This window comes from Hipposideros armiger, unplaced genomic scaffold, assembly GCF_001890085.2.
Source record: "Hipposideros armiger isolate ML-2016 unplaced genomic scaffold, ASM189008v1 scaffold_169, whole genome shotgun sequence".
In the NCBI taxonomy this organism is placed as follows: domain Eukaryota; kingdom Metazoa; phylum Chordata; class Mammalia; order Chiroptera; family Hipposideridae; genus Hipposideros; species Hipposideros armiger.
This window is the reverse complement of record NW_017731519.1, coordinates 143,367-166,488: the sequence shown is the minus strand read 5'-3', so window position 1 is coordinate 166,488 and position 23,122 is coordinate 143,367. Positions and strand designations below refer to the sequence as shown.

Sequence of the window (23,122 nt, the reverse complement as noted above, 5' to 3'; positions counted from 1 at the left end):
TTGGTGGCAAAAACTGGAATAACTTTAGTGTCCATTAGTGTAAGGAAGGTAGGATGTCCTGACATCTATATACCCATGGGATATTATACAACATTTTCAAAGAAGTGAGTTAGAGTTCACTGCATTACCTTGGAGAAATATTCATGATATATTGTTAAGTGGAAAAAGCAAGTAGAACAGTACTGTTTATAATATGACCTCATTTTTGTTTTCAGGTTTTATGAGAATGAAGGTTTGAAAGTACAGCTACTAAGCTACTATTATAACTAACATTGATATTCACAGATGTATAAATTAATGAGATGTCATCTTTTAGAGTTTCAGCATTTTTTTCCCTAATGATAGAGGGTACTTACTGTGTAGGAGGCAATTATAAATTAATACAAAAAACTGTTTAGAAAGCAGTTATAAAGTTGATTTTTCACAATAGGTTTGGTCCCAAAAATTACAGTGGCTTAAACAAGGTGGAAATATATTTCTTTATGATATAAAAGCCTCAGTAGGTAGTCCAGGCCTGGTATGGTGTCCTCAGTGTTGAGAACTGAAGTTCTTTAATTTTTCTGATCTTTTTGTGTATGAATTTGACCTCATGCCTCAATATGTCAGCATCCCCACTTAAGACTACAGGATAGAGGATCATGTCAATGAGGAAGGTGCTACAGAGGGCACACATGGTCTTCTGAGGAAGGAAGGTGCTTTGACGTTGCTGTGCAGCATTGTGTCAGAAAACCCATTGGCCAGAATTCAGTCATATGAAACTTTGACAAAGAAAAAAATTTTTTCTGCAACAAGGGAGAACAGATATTTGTCGACAGTTTTTCCTTGCTCTACCTTATTTATTAACACGTTAAGCACCAAGCCTGTTTTGTCTTCCTTTCCTTTTAGAACGCGATATCCGATTTCACCGATATGCTTTCTCTTCAGTCAGTTGTCTGTGGTTCGTGTTCCAGTGCAGTTTAAAAATTTTTCTTTACCCGTAACAGTGACAATGCCAGTAGAAGAAACGTGTGAAAGCAATTTAAGTGAAATTATTTTCCTAATAAAAGAATATAATTTTTTAAATTGTGTATCGTCAGTCACCAGTGACTGACGCGGCCCGAACGGAAAGTATAGTGTCAGTCACTGGTGACTGACATGGCGCTTAACGTGTTAAGGCATTTAAAACGTTTGTGTTCTTTGACTTGAAATTTATCCTAAATAAATATAAAATTGTGGATAAAGGTTTACAAAATGGAACAAATAGCAATTTTTAATGAAATGGATTTGAGTAGATAAATATGTTTGTGTTAAATGAAAGAAGCAGGGTACATTACATTCTTAACAATGGATTACTCAAAATTTATGAGATTATAGTGGAAAAATTTCCTTTTCTTATACCGTTACATATTTCCCACAATTTTTACAAAATTACCCAACCCTTCAGTATTCCTTTTAGAGAGAATCTGTGGGGAGTAAATCTTGTGTCCTTGGAGTGAAAATGTTTTTTAGTTCACTTGGCTATTTACTTAGTAGCTAGCTGTCTTGACAAGAGTAGGGCTTGAAATACTTGAAAAAGTTTTAGTGACAAAGCTGGTTATGGAGAAGGAACTGAAAGTGGAGGTGGATGGAGGAATATGGAATGGTTGAATTCAGATTGTAGTTTTATAGGTGTTCAGATGCACACCTCCATCGTACACATCCAGAATCTTTTAGGAGTACAAAGGTAAGCCTTAAAATTTTGTGTTTTTTTTTTTTCTCTTCTTCCCCAGTGCACTTTTACTGTCTAACACACTTATAAAGCCAGAGCATGATGAGTGGGGAGAAAGCCACAATACAAACAGACTTGTATGACTTACATAGGGAAACTGACTAATGGAATGCATAGAGCAGATGTTCAAAATAGCATGTTATTCTCAGAGGGATGGGAGGGGATATTGGAAACTTGATATAACAGCAAGCAAGTTTGGAGAGGATTCTATTAGAGATATTTGGATGAAACGTTACTGAAATTAAGAATTCAATGGATGGGTTGAATAAAAGAATTTAAACATGGGAAATGAGCTAGTAAGCTGGAAAGGCAAGTCAAAGAACTCCCCTAGAATTCATCAACAAGGGATTAAAACGATGGAGAGAATGGGGGAAATGTAAAAAAATATGTATACATTTATGTATATTTATATAATATGTATATAGAGAGAATGTACTTTAGAAGTAGTAGCATAGCCGTTTAATAAGAGTCTTCAAAGAAGAGAATATATACATAGGGAGGAAAGAATTTTTTAAAAATAATGAACCAGAACTTCTTGGTGTTAACCTCTGGCTAGTGTGCCAAGAAGGATAAATAAGGAAAAATAATATAAACGAAAAAAGTTTAAAACCTCAACTATGCACATTATTGTGCGATTTGAAAACATCTAAAAGAACATACTGAAAGTTTCTGGAGAGAAAAAAGAGAATCACCTTAAAGTGAACATGAACTTGACTGCAGTGTACAAATGGATTTCACTGAGCCATTGTACAGCCAGAAGAGATACGAGAAAATCATTAAGGAATCACCTACATTAAGAAAATTGGCTGCAACCCCGACACAGTAGCATTTATGCCAATTTCTGGTTGGAATGGTGACAACATACTGCAGCCAAAGGCTAATACTAACATGGTTGGTTTAAGGGATGGGAAGTCATGGCAATGGTTGAATCTCTGGATTGCATCCTGCCACCAACTTGTCCAACTGGTAAGCCCTTGTGCTTGCTTCTCCAGGATGTCAACAGAATTGGTGGTATTGGTACTGCCCCATGTGGGCCAGGAACTGGTGTTCTCAGACCTGGCATGGTGGTCACGTTTGCATTAGTCACTTTTACAACGGAAATAAAGTTTTGAAATGCACCATGAAGCTTGGAGTGAAGCTCTTCCTAGGGACAGTGTGGGCTTCAGTGTCAAAAATGTGTCTGTCAAAGATGCTTGTGGTGGTAACATGGCTGGTGACAGCAAAAATAACCCACCAGTGGAAGCAGGTAGCTTCATGGCTCAAGTGATTATCCTGAGCCATCCAGGCCGAATCAGAGCTGGCTATGCAACTGTGCTGAATTGCTACACAGCCGATGTTGCTTGCAAATTTGCTGAGCTGAAGAAGATAGGTTGTCATTCTGAGGTAGAGGTGGAAGATTGCCCCAAATTCTTACTGATGATGCTGCCATTGTTGATATGGTTCCTGGTGAGCCCATGTGTGTTGAGAGCTTCTTTGACTATCCTTCTCTGGGAGGTTTTGCTGTTCATGACATGAGATGGAGAGTTGGTGTAAGTGTAATTAAAGCAGTAGACAAGAAGGCAGCTGTAGCTGGCAAGGTCACTGAGTCTGTCCAGAAAGCCCAGAAGGCTAAATGAATATTATCCCCAATACCTTCCATCCTGTTTTAATCAGTGGTGGAAGAATGATCTCAGAACTGTTTGTGAGTTCAATAGTAAAAAAGACTGGTTAATGAGACAATGCATCATAAAACCTTGAAGGAAAGGAGAATGTTTTGTGGAGCATTTGTTTTTGTGTGTGTGGCAATTTTAAGTTAGTTTTTAAATCAGTACTTCTTAATGGAAACAACCAAAAATCTGTCACAATATTTTAAGGCCCATAAAAGCAAAGTTTAATGAGAAGAGAAAAAAAAATAGTGAGGATATAATTATAGGTTCAGTTATTTTCCATCAATACTTTAAAGATAGTGCTTTTTTTTCTTAGTGTATATTTACTTATTGTATGATTTATTGTGTGACATATTATGAGTCTGATGTCAGTCTCATTCTTTTTTTGAAAGTAATCTTTATTATGTTTTCTTTATATTTTTATATTTTAAGATTTTTATTAGGTGTAAATTAATGTTTGCTGAGTTTGTTCATTTCCATGACCATGTTGGACTTCATCAATTTTTTGATGATTTTGTGTTCTCATCTGCAGAGACTTTTCCTACGTTCATCTGCAGTAGAAGAGAGATAGCCAGCTACCAGATACCCTAGTCTCATAGTGGCAGGGTATTTTGTGATCACCATTTTGGCTTCCAGTTTGCCTCTGTCTATTAATATGCCTCACAGCCTGTGGTCTCTTTTCTTATATCTGTTCTGTAGTTTTGGTGTGGATATAGGAGAGTTCAGTGTTAGGCTTAGTCTATTATTATGAATCCTTATGTCTGTATCACTTAATCAGAAAAAGTTTTTATAACTTATCAATCAGCAAGTGAATTTCAGCATATCACAAACCTGTGATTTAATTTGACATAATGTTAAAATATTTGAGCTGATACTATAAATGTAGTTCACTTATGTAATATGTTAAAATTTAAATTGATTTTTTATAATTTATAAATACATAACTTTTAAAGAAAAAGTGTGCTCTTTAAGCACACCAAAAATGAATTTAATTTACTTTTTTTTTCAGAATCATACTCATGAGCACTTTCTGGATCTTGGAGAATCCAAAAAGCAGCAGGCAAATCAACATAGTTATCGTACGAGATCTGCATTGGAAGAGACTCCTAGACCTTTGGAAGAGATAGAAAATGGCAGTAGTTCTTCAGATGTAAGATCTCAGCCCATATATAGATTTCTGTCTCCATTTTTACTTATCTTTTAATATGACTTTCATCTTCACTTTTATTGATATATTTATAGATATAGCTCAAACTGGTATTTCTAGGTTCTTACGATGTTAGTGATAGATAGCTTCCATTTGCTGAAGATCTATTATGTGTGTTCTAGGCATGGCACACATATTCATAACCTCAAATACACAAGACAAATGCGTATGAATTATTCCCATTTTAAACATATGAAGGATCTGAGGTTCTAAGATGTTTAGCTTACATATTTACCTAACTATTAAATGGTAGAGAAGGGATTAAACCCAGGTTCCCTTCACTCTAAAGCCAAGCTTTTAATTCGTACCATGAAGCACTAGTCTGTAGCTATCATAACTAACCAATAGGCATTTAGTAATTTGGAGTAGTTTTTAATGTCTGTACCACTTTAGCTAGCTTTCTCAATGTAATTTAAAAAATATTCCTTATGTACAATTATTTCCATAAATATCATTGTTATACTTAGTTAAATATTCTTTCAGCAAAGGCATTCCATTTGTAATCAGATCTTATTCAAGGCTTGTAACCATATCCCTCCCCCTCACGCATTCTGTCACCCCCCTTGGTCACAGTTAGATCTAAGACTCTGATCTTAGATACTAACTGCATTTTTGAAACCATATTGTGTTTTGCAATGTTAGACATATATGGGAATTCTCTGAGTATATTCTTGTGGATAGGGTGGTATTAACTCAAACTGAGAGTATTCTAATTATAATTTAAAAGTTAGTCTCCAGTGACTTTAGCTCCTAATATGGTCAGATCAAAATGATATGTCGCATCTGGTAAAAAGACCAAATATACTAATTACATAAACTTGACACATGACAATTTAGATATACATACAAGACATAAAATATATGTGGGCTAATTATTTGCCTTATAAAATGTTTCTTTTTGAGAGATTTATAGTATTTTAATAAGTTTCTATGAAGTATTTTAAATATGATTGAGCTTGTTAGAAACTTAACGTATTTTCAGGTACATCTGTTAAATAAAAATGTACTAAATGCTTCATTTGTCTTCATATTAATCAGTTTATACTTTAACATCCTTTTAGAGGAGTACATGAGACCAGAATGTGACTTGGACACAATATATTGATTAACGGAAAGAATCCTAGTTTGTTTTGTTTTTTTGTTTTTTGTTTTTTTTGTTGTTATTGTTTTGTTTTGGGTTTAAATATTATGAAAATTTTGTATTTAAAATGTAGAAGTATGTTTTTTTCCTCCCTCTTTAAAAAGTAATATACTAAGGGTAGGAGTAATCAGATCATTTGTTTAGATTTTTTTCTGAAAAGTTTCAGTAAATAGAGATTAAATTTGCTAAATAAAATTTACTGTTGGATTTTGATCTTTTCATAGTTGCTTAGTTTTAAAAACTATGGAATAATTAAGTAATAAACATTCTTCATTAAGACATCAAAAATTAAAAATTTTTTTCTCCAAATATGCTATTTTATTTAATTAGTAAAGGAATACATTGCATTATCCTCTTCAAAATGATCTGAATGTGCCTAGTAAGTAATAACACTGAACCAGTCTCGTGGAGAGTGGTCTAAGCTTTGGAGTAAAATGACGTGAGTTCAAATTAGGGTTAGTTGCTTATTAATTTTGCTGCCTTGGGTACATTTCTTAACCTTTTTAAGCTTTAGTTTCTTTTATTTAAATAACTACTTCCTATCATTAGCAGTGTTTTGTCCATATCGAATAGGATGATACATACAAAGTGCTTAGAGTAGTTTCTGACATTTAGTAAAGCTTATTTAATGTGAGCTGCTATTTTTATTGGAGCATAAAGTTTATTCGAGAAAGGGAAAGGCTGTGTAAGATTTTGTGACCAAAAATCCCAACTTTTATAAAGAAAATGGTTTCACAGGAATATCTTACATTGACCAGTATTTACTAAAGAGAAACAGTGTGTTTGGGTAGTTTTTAATCCTCTGCCATTTAGATAAAATAATACTAGGGTTGGAGTATCCTGTTTTTTGGTATGATAAAGCTCTTTTAATAAGAAAACATAAGCGTTCCAATTTTAAGCTTCCTAAAGCATTTATAGAAAAAGAAAGCTTACATTTTTAAAAAGGTCTAAGAAGTAAAAATTGATTTGCATTAACTATGGAATTTGATATCATCCAATCTAGAAGTTACGTTGGCTTTTAAAAAACAAACAATGTATTATTCATCCAAGAGCTTGTACTGAATCCAATAATTATAAGTATTATATCTTTGGATAAATTTAATAATTTGGATGGATTTAATAATTATTATTAAATGTATTTAATAATTTTTTGTATAAAAATATAAGGCCTGTGTTTTGTAAGTAGTTTAAATCAGATTTAAATTTAAATATAATAATATGATGGGTACTGTTAGATATTACGGATATTTTCTATAGTCATAGAATGTTATTTTGTAAAATAGCAAAATAAAATATGTATTCAATATCAGCAAAATAAAATGTGTATTCAATATCTCTTAGGAAGGTGAAGTTGTTGCTGTCAGTGGTGGAACCTCTGAAGAAGAAGAGAGAGCATGGCACAGTGATGGCAGTTCTAGGTAATTTAATGAATTTTTATTTCTCCAAATGTAATATAAACTTTTAGTTGTCCAAAATCTAGGAGATTTTCTTTCTGACATGTTTTCTTTAGTAGAAAAAAATTTGGTAATTGCAACTATATCTGCAAAATAATGCTTTTAACTTTATTTTCCTAGTTGATATTTTATCTTTTGAATGCTATTATTTTTAATGCTGAACCACAAATTAATTTTATTACTGGTTTTGAGAAATATTTGAGCATTAAATTATGTAATAAAATCTTGTACAATTAACTGTCTTATACAGTGGAATATGTTGAATGCTAATAATTTTTTTTTTCCAGCAATGAGGATAACCTTTTTCTTTTTCCTGTTACCCCATGTAAGTGAGGAGCCCCACAACTCCTTATACTGGCAATTCATGTTATTACAGGGCTGATATTCTTGGCTGACCTTGTAAGATCTTAGTAGCAAGGAGTATATATAGGTAATTATGTTTAGCCCCTTAACTAATTCCCTGGCAGCAATAGCTCTTAAAATAAAATTGCCAGAGAAACTAAGAGGTGGAGTCTAAGAATTCCTTATAACAGTGTTAAAATCGAGAACTTTCCTATTTCCACAACAGTTATGCCCAGTAATGAATGATATGAAAATGCCCAGGGTTATGTCTGGTAGTGTTCTGCATTTGAAACAGGGCAGCGAAAGAAATACTTTCTTGTGGTTTCAGCAGTTGGGGGCAATTGTTTTAAGAACATAAGCTCTTGGGTTTGTAGTTAAATTTATGCTGGCAGCAGATTTTCTGTAAGAGCTGAGTGCTCCAGAGAGTAGGAACTGTATTTGGCATGTGCCATTCACAGTGACCATGATTGAGGTAAGTGTAAATAAATGCTCATAAGTTGAGGACAGCCTAGTCATGGATAGATGTTTGCTCTGCAGATACTTTCCCATGCATCTAGAACAGTGTCTGAAAATATTTTTTTTATTTAAGTTCTTCAAAATCATTTTAAATTTTAAAAATGGAGTCATGAAATCATACTAGGAAATCCCTTAATTATTTGGTTCTTATCTGTGATGATTATTCTTGGGGAGATGTAGGTTAATGCCTATAAAGGACATTTGGACCGGGGGAAGAGGTGGTGGGAATAGAATAAAACTCCAGGAAAATTTCTCCTTTTAGGACTTATCAGGAATATTTGGAGGGGAGTGAGGTCATGATGTCACTAAATCTAAGTAATTATTTTAGCATAGTATATTTTAGATTTAAGGCGTTTATATTTGTAAAACTATAAAATCAAGTAATATTATGTATGAAAATTAAAACAGAAGATAACTGGATTTTTTATTTTGCAACAACATCAGTTAAGTAAAACTTAGGTCTGTTGAAGGTAACTGAAAAATGGCAAACATGATTGTCAGTGATAACATAAAATAATAAGGCCTGTATTTTTCTGAATCATGGCATGGTTTGAAGCATAAGATATACCTAAGGTGTATGTAGATGCTAAATGAAGTTTACAAGCACAGCCTCTCCACTGAGCAGGAATACTTCTAACCCTGCCAGTTCAACATCCAGCTACCACAAGGACACTGGTCCTCTACCATGAGAGTTAAACCCTGTCAAGAGCTTCCACCTCTCTTTATACCTCCTCCTCAATGTTGATACCTCCTGTGCTGTCCAGATCTACCTTTTTGCTGTTGCTAGAACTGAGGAAGGTGACTCTCTGCTCCTTATTTTTATATGCCCCACAATATTTTGAAAATATGCAACACTCAGAAATCAATTTTTTGTTAAAATCATAGAAGGCAGTTAAGTTCATTATTTCAATTAAAGCTATGCCATTATTTATCTTCTTTTTTTTTTGAGATATTTAAGTCAAGCCTATAAAATTTTAAGAAACTGAATGATGATTGAGTTGAAAGTTAGGGAAATATTTTTAGTTCATTTAGTATGTACCATTCTGTCATTCCTCTTTGTTACAGTCTTTCTTTACAGTTGTATAAAACAAAGTTTTAAAATATATCTTGTGTGTATAATTTTTAAATCCCTTTTTCTTTTCTAGTGACTACTCCAGTGATTATTCTGACTGGACAGCAGACGCAGGAATTAATCTGCAGCCACCAAAGAAGATTCCTAAGCATAAAACCAAGAAAGCAGAAAGCAGTTCAGATGAAGAAGAATCTGAAAAACAGAAGCAAAAACAGATTAAAAAGGAAAGGAAAAAAGTAAATGAAGAAAAAGATGGACCAATCTCACCAAAGAAAAAGAAGCCCAAAGAAAGAAAGCAAAAGGTTGATTTTTTTTTTTTTTAAGATTTTTATTGGGGAATTGGGGGGGGCGGGATGGGAACATTGCTGGGGAATTGGGGGAAGGGGAACAGACAAGTTGCTGTCCTTTTGTTCTTCAGTCTAGTTGTGGAGGACGTTGCTTCACTGGCCCAAGTTGGCACCATCATTGCGCTCTTCCCGGGCGAGGCACATCAGTCGCCGGCTTCTGGACGGCCGCTCACTGCGGCTGCTGGCTACACACGGTAGCCCATGGCAACCCACTGCCACAGGGGCTGCAGCCTCCGCCATTGCCGGCGACTCACGGCAGCCCAGCTCCAGGTTGAGCTGTTGTTCAGCATCTTAGCTGTGGAGGGCAGTGTCACTGGCCCTCATATGTGGGATCCGAACCGGGGCCCTCTGGCGTCCCAAGCCAGTTCTTAACCAATGTGCCACTCGGCCGGCCCAAAAGGTTGATTTTTTAAAATATAAACTAATGTTTTCTATGAAAATAAAGGACACATTTTAAAGTGCAGCTGATGAACACTTAAACATATATCTTTGAGGAGTACCAGCAAGTAGTAAATAGGAAAAATTCAGAAGTTCACAGTAGTAAAATAGAATAGCGCAGGTCCTCGAATGTTTCGTTCAACATCCTCTTGATGTAATGTTGATGAGATGCTGTAGGAATTTAACTTTTATTTTTATTAGCATATGATAAATTGGTTTTGTTATATGTCGTTTCAACTTTATTGTAAGTTGAAGAACCTATTGACTAAGTGAGTATTTGTTGTATACCAAAATATAGGTTATTTCTTTAGCATGTGAGAGTATTTACTAGTAGAATTTTATTCTAAATATTGAGTGTTCAGTCTTATAATATGAGCATATTTTTCTTGACAGCCCAGTGATATTTATTCATTTATGTATGTAAAAAAAAAATTCTGCAAAACATACAGTTTATTAGTCTTTTAATTGCCTTTACCTTTTAACCATCCTTATTGATATTCCTGAAAATAAATGGAAAGCATGCTGGAACATCACCTGGAATAAGAACGGCCTAAGTTGTCATAGTTGACCACAAGACAAATAAGAATCTAAAGTAGGATACTACTCTAGTAATAAGCCTTTATTTATTTATACATCATGTGAGCCATAATTAGACGATCCTTATGTCAGTAGGAGTTAGTCTTGATTTGATTACTATATCTTTAGTCTGTGGATAATTTGAGACAGATCAGAGAAGATAAATGTTAAGAAAATAAGATCTATCAGCTCTCGAGTTGGAACTCTTGAAAACTAAGAGCTGTTTAATTTTTGCTGTAAAGTAAATGAAAACTAAGGGACATGTTTTCTGTTCCTCAGAAGATGATAAATGAGAAGTATATTTGGTTCAACAAAAAGGAAGTTGTTTTTTTTTAAACCTCTGGCATTCTTACAGTTAAATATAAACTGTCATTTGTGAAACTAAATATAAATACAAGTGAGTCTTATAGGGTCTTTGTCCCCCAGAGAGCTTCGAAAATTTTAAGAATACTTTTGTCATTGTGCTTATTTTATTTAAACTAATTGAGCTTTTGTTAGTTTAAGCTTTATAATTATGAATTACTTTAATTTGGATTCCACAGCCTACTATTCTTCTTGTCACCTTTATTTTTTTCTGAGGAGGATTTACCAAAGAGAATACCACACATTTGCCCATAGTTTTTCTCTTCTGCCTTGTCAGTGATGATAAATGTAGGCGGACCCATTGTTTTATGTGGTAGATTGGTTAAAGAAAACCGATTTAGTCATGTACCTAACTTAAAGTGAACACTTCTTTTTCATCTCCAGACAATTTTGATGAACTTTTGAGGTTTGCAGTGTTATATCACTATGAGAACATAATTCTTTTGTCCCAAAAATGAAGTTTACTTCATGTTGTTCCCCTTGATTTGATAATCATCCATAAACTAATACCTTGGGCTCCTTCATGCAGTACCATGATTGGATCCACTGCTACTGTTTGGCAATTTCAATTTCACTGTTTTACTTGAAGTATTGTAATAGGATCTGTCTGCCACTAAATGTATGGGGGACAAATTTTAAATATCATAAGGTTAGGATATCATAGACTATTTATTCCCTTTAATTTGGATTTTGTTCACATGGTTCGGTGTTAGCCTACCAGTGGATCCAACAGTGGATAAAATTGTTTTTATTCCTTAGTCTTCCTAGCTCAAATAAACACAATAATATTTCCCTTCTTGTGCATAGAGTTGTAGACCTGGAATGTAACTGAGAGATCTTTAAGTAATTAATATTTATTGCATGTATGAAAACATGAAAATATTTTCCATATGACTAATTGTGTTTGAATTAATCAAGCAAAACACTGTAAGGCAGGTATAGAAAATGCTTATTAGAAAATAGAATTCTCAAAGATGCAGTAAGACATCTCAGATGGTATCTCATATATACCCCTTATGCTGTTAGGAGCTTTGGAAACCAGATCAATAAATTTTACAGTGCTTACTGCTTATAAAGTAATACAGTGGATAAAAAGAAGTGTAAGACATACTACTTATTCTATTATATAAACAATGTGTGTCTAAATTGCTTGAACCTCACAAGATATAAATAAAAGAAATATCACATGATCTACTATGTTTAGTTGCCAGATTAATTTTAAAGATAATAAATCAGGAATTAAATGGGGACATCTTACCTTACAATTCCAGGTAAGGCTTCCAGAAGAAATAAGATTTGAGGCCTAGAAGAATTTCTATGGATAGAAACTAATTACCTGTATCTCCAAAATTAAAAAAGAAAAACACATCTCAAATCATGAGGGTGGAAATTTTGAGGAATATTTAATGCTTTTTATCCTCTAAGTGGTTTTAAGTACTAAGTAACAGAAATCTACTTTAACCAAAAATTCTAGGTTCCCTAAAAATTACTGGGGAATAAGATTTATCATAATGATTCTTGGCTATACCATAGTGTTACAGTTATAAAGATGATTATTCCTATTTAATATCCAACTTACCTGGTCATGTAAGAATTGTTAGCTATCCCAATCAATAGAATTTTTCTTATGGGGAGAAATACTTGCCTAGTACAATTAATAGTCCATATTGAGGCTGGAGTTAACAACTTTCAGACTTTTTCTAGTTATTTTCTTTTCAAAACACATTATAACTCAAAATCTCAATATGTAAAACTGATAAAAATCTATTGATCTAACTCTGAGATACTCAGTACATAATAACTGGATAAAATAACTGTTCAGATATCATTTGACTTAACATCTCAAATCTTACACATATAAAACTTACTTTCTAAGCTTTCTTCTCTAACCTGCTCCACTCTTATCTTTCTCATGTCAACAATAACAACTCTTAGTTGTTTACATCAAAACCCTGGTGTTACCCTTAATTCCTCTTTTTCTCTCTTAGTATATATCCATCTATCAGGGAATTATCCTAGCTCTCCTAAATGTCTTTAGCACTTGATTGTTTTCACCACTTTTGCTGTCACACTAGTGTGAGCCACCATGAACTCTCACTTGTATTACTGCAGTAGTCTTTCATCTGTCTTCTTGCTTCTTCACTTTTTCCCCTAGTGTCTATTCTCTAAAGCAGGGATTGACAAACGTTCTCTGTAGAGGGCCAACTACTCTGCCATTGTAGCCTGAAAGCAGCCATAGACAAAATAAATTAATGGGTATGGGTGTATTCCAATAAAATTTGATTTATAAAAGCAGATGGCAGGCTAGGCTTGGACTTTGGGCCATAATTTGCAAATCCCTGCTCAGATGCATCCAGGGTGGTCCTTTTAAAATGTAAGTCAGATCCTGTCACTCCTCTGCCAACAATTCTATAGATCCATGTCACATGTAGTATATGCCAAAGTCCTTTTCCCTTCCCTTAGCCTCTAAAAAGAGAGTGCTTCTGATGTGTTTGTGAAACAGCAAGGTGTGGTTACTGAAGAGGGAAATTAATATTGAGTAGCAACTATAACAGTACCTGCTGAAGGTAGTGTTCTGTTATATCCCATTATCACATTTCTTATTTTAGGGAACAGGCATTAACTCAGTGATAATTACCTTCTTTAAAAAAAAACAAAAACACACACAAGAGAATAAAATTTAGAAGTCTTATGTATAAATACTGAACCAAAACATCTTTAATCAGGTGGGTGAAGTTTCTGTGCTTATAAATAATAATAGGTTTCAAAGACACTTAGAAAGTCCATTTTTCCTAAGTCTAAAGTAGCTATATCCAGACCACTATGGCCACTTGTGGGTGATAAGTAAAGGGAAAGAACGTTTTCTTAGAGGCCTAGTTTTATATTTACCCATGAAAATTAAAAAGTAAGTGACATGGCTTGACAACATTTTGTTTGGCAAAAATCTGAAGAAAAAATTTTTTGTTAGAAGGTAATTGTGAGGCAAGAATGTGTAATGGCTACTTTTAAAAGGGAATTGGAATATTCTTGGGCTATATAAAAGTATAATGCCCAGCCATGGAAACAGCCTTCTGTATCTTGCACTACTCAGCCCATATAAGAATGTCTTATATAGTCTTTAATAACACGCTGTGTAGGATTTAAAAAACAAACAAAAAACCCCATTCATTCCACTATACCTTGGTCTGTTACATGGAATGTCTATAAAACTGATAGGCTACAGGTTACAAGAGCTTATGCTTTGGTAGTTATGGGAATATCTTGTCACTTAATTTTGTTGTGAATGTTGTCTGGAGGGGTTTGGCTTATCTAGTTCTTTTTTTATGCAGTGATTTGGAGAGATCAAATAAGTTTTGCCACTGCTCCCCTTTTTGCATAATAGGTTTTTAATACTTAAAGAACACACATTTTTGTACAATAATCTTCCCCTTTTAACTACCTTTATTTAACTACCTTTATTTTGTTTTATTTCATTTTATTTTATGAGCAGGTTGATAGATGAATGCTTTTATGATAATATTACTGTAAATGTTCTAAACTCTTAGAGATTGGCTGTAGGAGAACTAACAGAAAATGGATTGACATTAGAAGAATGGTTACCTTCAACATGGATTACAGATGCTGTTCCCCGAAGATGTCCGTTTGTACCACAGATGGGTGATGAGGTACTGTTAAACTTTTTAATAAATCCCTTTATTTGTTTCAGGTAACTTTAAACATTTTTTTATAGCTCTTGATATAGGACTCTAGAAGATTGCAGCCATTTCATAAAAAGTCTCATTCTAAATATTTGTAACTATGTATGGGAAAAGTACAATTAGGAGGAAAGTGTTAATGATCATCTTTTTTGAGGCTCCTGTAAATATTGCAAATCTAAATATTGTAAGAGAATGGAAATTTCGTTAGTATTTTAAAAACTAGTATGTATTTTTATAAGAGTTTTATTGCCAGTTTTCTTTTTTAAGTTAGAAGATATTAATTTTTCTTAGTGTAAGACTTAAATATATTGCATGTTAAAGAAAAATGAAATTCAGCATTTTATTTTTTAATTTTATTTGATAAGTGTCATTCAAATACTTAAAATGTTCATAATTCTTAGATTTTTAAAATATTCTATTATCTTAGAATAAAAAATATTTCATTTTTAAGAAAATGTGATTGTCCGTCATTTGGACTATGTACTTTGCACTATGAAATGAAAATGTAAGATCTTAGATCAAAATTTCCCAGTCAGGGGTTCATGTCTTCTTCTTTTATGCATAAATGTTAAGAGGCAGGGTGTGTCCAATAGATGAGCAGTATCAAATTAGGAATTAAAACAGGCTTCTTTAGCAAAGCACACTAATTAGCTGTAGAAAGTGGTAGGTGGCAGTTGACGGTAAAAAAAGGAAAACAAACTTTATAATGTAAGAGTAACTCCAAAGAACAGTCTGAAATCATTCCTGTAGATACCTACCCTACTTGCCTAAGAAGTCTTGAAGAACACAGAACATACCACATTGTTGTGATTTAGTAGTGATAGATCCTAACAGACCCTGCAGTATCCGGATGCTTGATTATATTATACTTAATATATTATTTCAAGATGGTCAGAGTGTATAATTGCTTATTGGATAATTTTCTTTCAAAATATTTAAGTTGTCTTTTTAATTGTTGATGCTTAAACAGGCAAGTCTTCATTATTTAGCACCATCCTTCATATGACGTTTCAGACAACTGGAGCGATAATGATATTAATGAATAGAATGAAAGTATGTAGACTAAACAGATGTCTCAAAATGTTACTAAGAACTTAACATTTAAAAAAAATTTTAATAGCATTTTTTAACAAGCTCTACTATTTTTTAGTAGTAGAAAGAATACGTGGTGTCAAACTACTGTGTCCAAATACCACCAGTTCTACAGGATGGTAGGTAGTCAGGAATCACTTAAATTTGACATCGTAAAATGAAGATAAATAGATGCCTTGCTGTTTTTATAAAGATAAAATATATGTAAGAGTACATTTTTCATTTTAAAGTTTTCTGCATATGTACAAACCACTTGCTATGAAAGAGAACAATAAACTAATGACACACCTAGTTACAACTTTATTATGCAACATAGATTAACTTATTTTGAAACCGAAAATAAAATGATGAAACAAAGAAACTGGTCATCTTAATCTCTTAGTTTATTATCAAAGTAGTGTTATTTAGAACACTTTGGTTTTGATTGTGCATTAGAAAAACTTGAGGAAAAGGAGGAAAAAAAACCCAAAATACTAGAATTTCTTTTAGTTCATAGAACATGTAATTATCTCTTTGCAGTTTTAGCTGATACCTTGTATATTGGTTTAAAGGAAAAACATTTAGGTTTGAAAATTGTGACTTTATTTACTTTTTAGGTTTATTATTTCCGACAAGGACATGAAGCATATGTTGAAATGGCCCGGAAAAATAAAATTTATAGTATCAATCCCAAAAAACAGCCATGGCATAAAATGGAACTACGGGTATGGTGTTTATTATTTAATAGCCCCAAAAGTTGTAATTATGGATTATAGAGTAAATTGTATTGAGTATTAATATTTTCACTATACGTAACTGTATCATGAAGATATCTTTTTTAATTGAAGCAAAGCTGGGGAGTAGGGGTGTTTTAACAATCAAACACAAGATTGACTGAATTTATATACTCAGAGTTTATAAGTTGGATACAAAATATAATTGTGAAAATTAGACAATACTGACATCTAAGGTAAACTTGGTATTTGTAAATTTGATAAGTTTTTCTAGATTTATCAGGAATAGTTCAAAATTACTCAGAGGTAAACCTCTAAGTGTTGGAAAACTCTTATTTCAATCAAGTTTTCTTTATTAAAATTGAAATATAACTTGCACAGATCTTAATTATCTTAATTATATACTTCAGTAAATTTTTACATATACATACAGTAATCATGTGGATTAAGACAAATGTAGAAATGTGTTCTTGATTAAGTTTAGCAGTTTTATTTTATTTTGTGAAGATGGTGTCTTATTTTCTTTATCTTCCTCAGGAACAAGAACTGATGAAAATAGTTGGCATAAAGTATGAAGTGGGATTGCCTACCCTTTGCTGCCTTAAACTTGCTTTTCTAGATCCTGATACTGGTAAACTGACTGGTGGATCATTTACCATGAAGTAAGGATTGTTGAAAGAGGCAATGGTTTTTTAGTATTGTAGATTGTTTTTCAAGATTCAGATAAATTTGCACGCCTCTTAGAGATATTTTTAAGTATGAGACCTAATCTGTTTGTTTCTGTTTGTAATTAGATACCATGATATGCCTGATGTTATAGATTTCCTAGTCTTGAGACAACAATTTGACGATGCAAAATACAGGCGGTGGAATATAGGTGGGTAATTTTAGAAGCCGTAGGTGTTCGTTTTTAATTTTTATTTTTCATAATTTAGAGAAGATAATCAGAAATTATCTTGCCATTTGTGGGACTATTAATAGCGAAGCACAACATTATGTCAGGTATTTTTTAAATTTTCTTTCTTTAAGAATGAAAATAATCTAGTCGATGCTGAAATTCTAAACATTTTATTCGTACGTTTGTTCACTGTCTAAGGTTGCTTATAGCTACCTATTTCTTTAGCTGTTCTATGTGTTGACTTAAATTTTTATCCCAAAATATTAACAATTCAAAATTGAAGCAACAGAAGTCTTCCAGTTTAAAATATTTAATAATTTGGACTGGGACTAAAGCTAAACTGACATTTTTCTTTTATTGTTTAACTCTATTATAAACTTTAAAAATTAATATTATGATCAGGACTCAAATTTTAAAATCCTTTCATGTTTCCAGGCATTAAGATGCATTAATTTATGTATGGGTAGATGTGTTGTGCGTTAGTGTATTCTAAAATTTTCAAGTAGGGCTACACTTTGTCATCTTGGAGTGAGTTGAGGTACATACATAGCTTATTTGGTTTTAAAAGCACATTCATTGATACATCAGTGCATCCCTCCTCTAGTGCCATTGGGACACATTGGTATGATGATTTGTCTTTTCTTGATTGGTCTTGGTAAACTTAGAAATTTACATGTGTTCTCTAAAGAGAAAAATTAGGAAAAAGCAAGTTATCAAAATTAGGGTCATGGGAATTACCAGAAAAAAAGTATGTATCATTTCTCTGGAAGCTTCGAAAGATGTGTTTCATCAAAAATAAGGGAGTAAACCAATAAAGACAAAAATATGAATGCCCCTCCCCCCACCCATCGAAGACGGAATTTTTTCAGAACAGGAATGAGCAGAAAGGAATTCCCAAATATCAGTTAACAGAAGTCTCAATATTGCATCTGTCTAACAAGCCTATAAAACAACCAGTCTAGAAGATATTGTCCCCCGATAGTGAAGTGTTCAGGGAAAAAAAACTGGAACTGATAATTATCTAACATGTTTTGCCTTTTGTGGGAAATTATATTGAAGAGTGTTTTATTGTTTGAGCTGTTAGAGAATGTGGGAACACTTAATCATAAATGCAGGGAAAACTAACCATAAGAAAACCAATTCTACAAAGTTATACAAGAAAGTAAGTGTATGCACTTGGCTCCACAGCAAACAATATTTTCATAGTCATGATAAAGAAAAACAATACAGATTAAATGAAATAAACATACCTTTTATATACAATTGTGTAGATAGGGGTCAGTACTTACTGTCTAAAATTGATGACTGAAAAAATAATTCTGTACTCATTTAGAACTCTAAATTTCAAGAAGAAATAGTTAAAGAGTTAAAAGTTTTTCTTGATTTTGGCTACAAATCTTTGTACATTTGATTTTTAAAAATTATTTGCATGTGTTACTTGATACGATAACTTGTTTTTTTAAGGGCATGCATCTGCTAATAAATTGCAGAAAAAATATTAGCAGTTAGAGTCAAGGAATATTCTTGAAATGAGGTGATAACAACCTAAGCAAAGAAATGTGGCAAGCATAGAGAAATTAAAGAGATATTTCAAATGGATGTACATAAAATTTTTTCACTTGAATCTTAGTGTTTTTTGTCCGAAATTTATAGATTAATATTTCTTCTAAAGTTAGTACTACTTGGTCTTTTATTTCAGAAGATAACAGTCGTGCTGACCCCTTATCTGTAGGGGATGTTCAAAGACCCCCCAGTGGATGTACATTTTTTTCTATACATACATACTATTATAAAGTTTATAAATTAGGCACCAGTAAGAGATTAATAGCAACTAATAATAAAATGGAACAATTATGACAATATACTATAATAAATGTGAATGTGGCCTCTCCCTCCTCTCTCTCAAGACAGCTACTAAGTGACTAATGGGTAGGGTATACAGTATGGTAGACAAAGGGATGGTTCACATCCTGGGCAGGACAGAGTGGGATATCTCAAGATTTCAGAATGGCACACAATTTAAATCTTAAGAATGGTTTATTTCTGGAATTTTCCATTTAATATTTTCAGAGTGCTGTTGACTGTGGTAACTGAAACCATGAAAAATGAAACCTCAGATGACGGGGATGGGACTATACTGTATAGATATTTACATAATCATTTAAAATTACATCAGTAGTAATTACTTCAGCCTGTCCTCAGAAATGTTTAAGGCTTACTCTGAATAGTGGGCTCTATTCCTTGCTTAACTTCATTGTTATTCTGCTGTATCATTCATTTTGATTAGGCGTACATTATTCACTTTTTTCCTCTTTAGCATAGTATCAGTTTATGTAGGATAACAAATAGCTCTATGAAACTCATTATGTTTACTGTAAGGTGGTGCTGTCAGGAATGCTATTTATTAAATTATATAGTAGCTTCTCACTAAGGTCAGTGTCACTAATATGCATCTGAGGAGCAATTAAGGACTCTTAAATCTGGTAATAGATCATATTTTCCTCTTACCACTAGCTGTTAGAATGCTTGAATATAAACTTGGGCCCCAGTGCATACCTACTCAAAGTCACACTCACCAACATGCACTTGTGTTCTGTTAACGTACTCCTGACTGCAGCGTTCCTTTTTATCATGAAATTTCTTCTATTATGTTTTAAAATTTTTAAATTGACTTTATTCTATACATCTTCATAAACTTTTAAATCGTTTCTGATAAAAAATGAGAACATAGACAAATACTTTTCTCTTTATGGGTTTGAAAATGAAACTACATGGATAAGTTATTTGAACTTGAGTCTTTCAGACCCTAATCTGCACTCACCAGGAGAAAAGCCACTAAGTACTAAGAAAGCCAAGGAAGGGGAAAACGTGGCAAAAAGGAAGAGTGGTTTACAGCTTTCATATGACACACAGGGAAGCTGAGAAGATAACTTATTAGGGTCTTTGGGGAAAGCAGTTTCAGTGATGTGACAATAGCTAAATGCAGTTGGGTAAGGAAGGAAAGGGATGCGAGGAGTGCTGTCTGTCTATTTTACAAAGATTAGTTTTTGTGTCTTTTTGTTTTTATAGGAAAGGGAAAGTGAGTGTGTGTGTGTGTGTGTATATATATATATTATATATATATATATATATATATATATGAGTGTTAATAACGAGGATAATCGAGATGAAGGAAGACAATTTGTTTTTGTTGTTTTTAGGCTAGAGTCTTGATTGTTGGTTAGAGGAACGTGCCTACAGAAAGTAAGAAATTAAAGATAGACTATGAATATTTGTTGAGTAGAAATTAAAGTATACTTTTATTTAAATGAAAAGTTTGGCCATAGTCCTGATGAATTTAAAATGCTAGATTGGTAAAAGTGCTAAGGTAAGAGTGAATATCTCCTTAACCTAATAAAATGTAAGAAATGGTACTGGAAACTGGTAAGGCACACTTTAGGTGTGCTTATTAAATAACTTCTTTCTCAGTATTACTGATTTATTCACTTATTTGGAAGTATGTAGGCCATTTTTTATGTATGTCACTTCTAGAAACATACAGACAGTTTAAGCTTAAAGGTATACTTTGAGAAAAGGGAGCAACAACAGCAGCAGTACATTTCACAGTAATGAGATGGCTTTTATTCTTGTCCAGGTGACCGTTTCAGATCAGTCATAGATGATGCCTGGTGGTTTGGAACAATTGAAAGCCAGGAACCTCTTCAACCTGAGTACCCTGATAGTTTGTTTCAGTGCTATAATGTTTGGTAAGGAAGTATTTGTTGTATTTTAGCTTAGCCTGACTTGCTTTGAATGTTTTCCCCATCTCTATCAATAAGTGATAAAGACACTTCTTTTAAACACTGAAGCAGTTATTTTTATAATGTGATTTTATAAAAATCGCAATGTAATATTTAAATTTTTAATATAAGAATTTTTCTTCCTTTTAGCTGGGACAATGGTGATACAGAAAAGATGAGTCCTTGGGATATGGAGCTTATACCTAATAATGGTAAGTGTATGTTAGGATTTTCAGGTACGTATTATGGAATAAATTACTTAAATAAGAAATTTGGTTTGCTAACTTGCTATTGCGTAGGGTTTTATGAAGTTCAAATAAAAAATATTCATTTATCAAATATTTCTTGCATATCTACTATTGACCTGGACTTTAGAGGCTTAGCAGTGAATAAGATAGACATAATCATTGCCCAGTGAAATTTACAGTTTAACAGGGAAGTTTGAAATTAATTAAAGCAAAATATGAAAATGTTTTGTTAATTATTCACTCCTAGAAGGTGAGCACTTGGGAACAAAGATTATTATTTTTTTTTTTTTTAAGATTTTTATTGGGGTATTGGGGGGATAGGAACACTGCTGGGGAATTGGGGGAAGGGGAACAGACAAGTTGCTGTTGTTTTGTTCTTCAGTCTAGTCGTGGAGGACGTTGCTTCACTGGCCCAAGTTGGCACCATCATTGCGCTCTTCCCGGGCGAGGCAGATCAGTCGCCGGCTTCTGGACGAGGCAGATCAGTCGCCGGCTTCTGGACAGCCGCTCACTGCGGCTGCTGGCCGCTCACGCTGGCTGCTGGCTACATATGGTAGCCCATGGCAACCCACTGCCACAGGGGCTGCAGCCTACGCCGTCGCCGGTGACTCACAGCAACCCAGCTCCAGGTTGAGCTGTTGTTCAGCATCTTAGCTGTAGAGGGCAGTGTCACTGGCCCTCATATGTGGGATCCGAACCAGGGCCCTCTGGCATCCCAAGCCAGTTCTTAACCATCGCGCCACTCGGCCGGCCCAACGAAGATATTTTTTTAATCCAGCAGAATTCTTAGAGTACAAGATAATATTAAGAGTTTAGGCTTTTGACTGAGACATAGATTCATATCCTAGCTCTGCCATGTTCTATTTATGTCATCTTTGTGAATTCCTTAAAGTCTCAAAACCAGGTTGTTAGGACTCAGCCTTTGAATTTTTGTAAACTAATAACTTACAGGGCTTCTGAGAGGATTAAATGATAGCATGTGTGTAAAGTACTTACTATAGAGCCTGACTGCATGTAAGGGCGCATTGAGTAAGTAATTATAATTAATAATAATGTAATGATTGTCATCTTGTGTATGGCCAGATACATTGCCTTAGGGTTTGGGAGTTAGCCTTAGGCAGCGACGACATCTTTGGACTGAGAAAAGACCAGTATGGCTAAATCCTAGAAATTGGTTTTTTTTGGTTTTTTTTTTAAACTCACTGCCCATTTTGTTTCAGTTTAAACAAACACATAATTGTGTATGAATAGGTTTGAAAGGATATACCAGATTATTAATAAGTATTATCTATAAAGTGGGGGAATGTGAAGGCTCTACAGATTTTCTTTTACATTCTGTATGGTTTAATTTTTTTAAGAAAATATGTTTTATTGTCAGATAACAGTAAAGATTTTAAAAAACAGAAAAATATCTGACTTGTGACATAGAAAAAATCATTTATAAATGGAGTTGCTCGCTAATTATCATATTCTAAAAAGTCAGAGAAAAAGTTAACTTGGACAAAGTAAACTCAAATGTTCAACCTTAGCAGTGAGAAAATTGTTATGCTGACACTGTACAAAACTATTAATAATTCTTTCTAGACATTATCACTTTCAAAATTTAATACCAGAAATGTATTTTCATCTCACTGCTAAATTTTAGAGCTGTTTGAAGCTTTAAAATATCTTAACCAGGGCCGGCCGAGTGGCTCGTTGGTTGAGTTGGCTTGGGAGCGCGAGCTCTGAGCAGCAGGGCCGCAGGTTCGGATCCCACATGGGCCAGTGACGCTGCGCTCTCTACAGCTAAGATGGTGAACAACAGCTTGACCTGGAGCTGGGCTGCCATGAGTCACCGGCGATAGC

General features: G+C 33.6%; 1 protein-coding gene across 3 annotated transcripts in view; it reads left to right on the top strand.

Moving 5' to 3' along the window:
- PHIP (PHIP subunit of CUL4-Ring ligase complex) overlaps positions 1-23,122 on the top strand; it is a 116,625-nt gene that overhangs the window by 73,331 nt on the left and 20,172 nt on the right. For all 3 annotated transcript variants that reach the window (XM_019651911.1, XM_019651909.1, XM_019651910.1), the window contains 9 exons: positions 4,403-4,543; positions 7,083-7,159; positions 9,199-9,427; positions 14,395-14,514; positions 16,236-16,343; positions 16,890-17,014; positions 17,147-17,229; positions 20,885-20,996; positions 21,180-21,241. In XM_019651911.1, the coding sequence (XP_019507456.1) occupies positions 4,403-4,543; positions 7,083-7,159; positions 9,199-9,427; positions 14,395-14,514; positions 16,236-16,343; positions 16,890-17,014; positions 17,147-17,229; positions 20,885-20,996; positions 21,180-21,241 (1,057 nt within the window). The remainder of the gene's footprint in view (positions 1-4,402; positions 4,544-7,082; positions 7,160-9,198; positions 9,428-14,394; positions 14,515-16,235; positions 16,344-16,889; positions 17,015-17,146; positions 17,230-20,884; positions 20,997-21,179; positions 21,242-23,122) is intronic.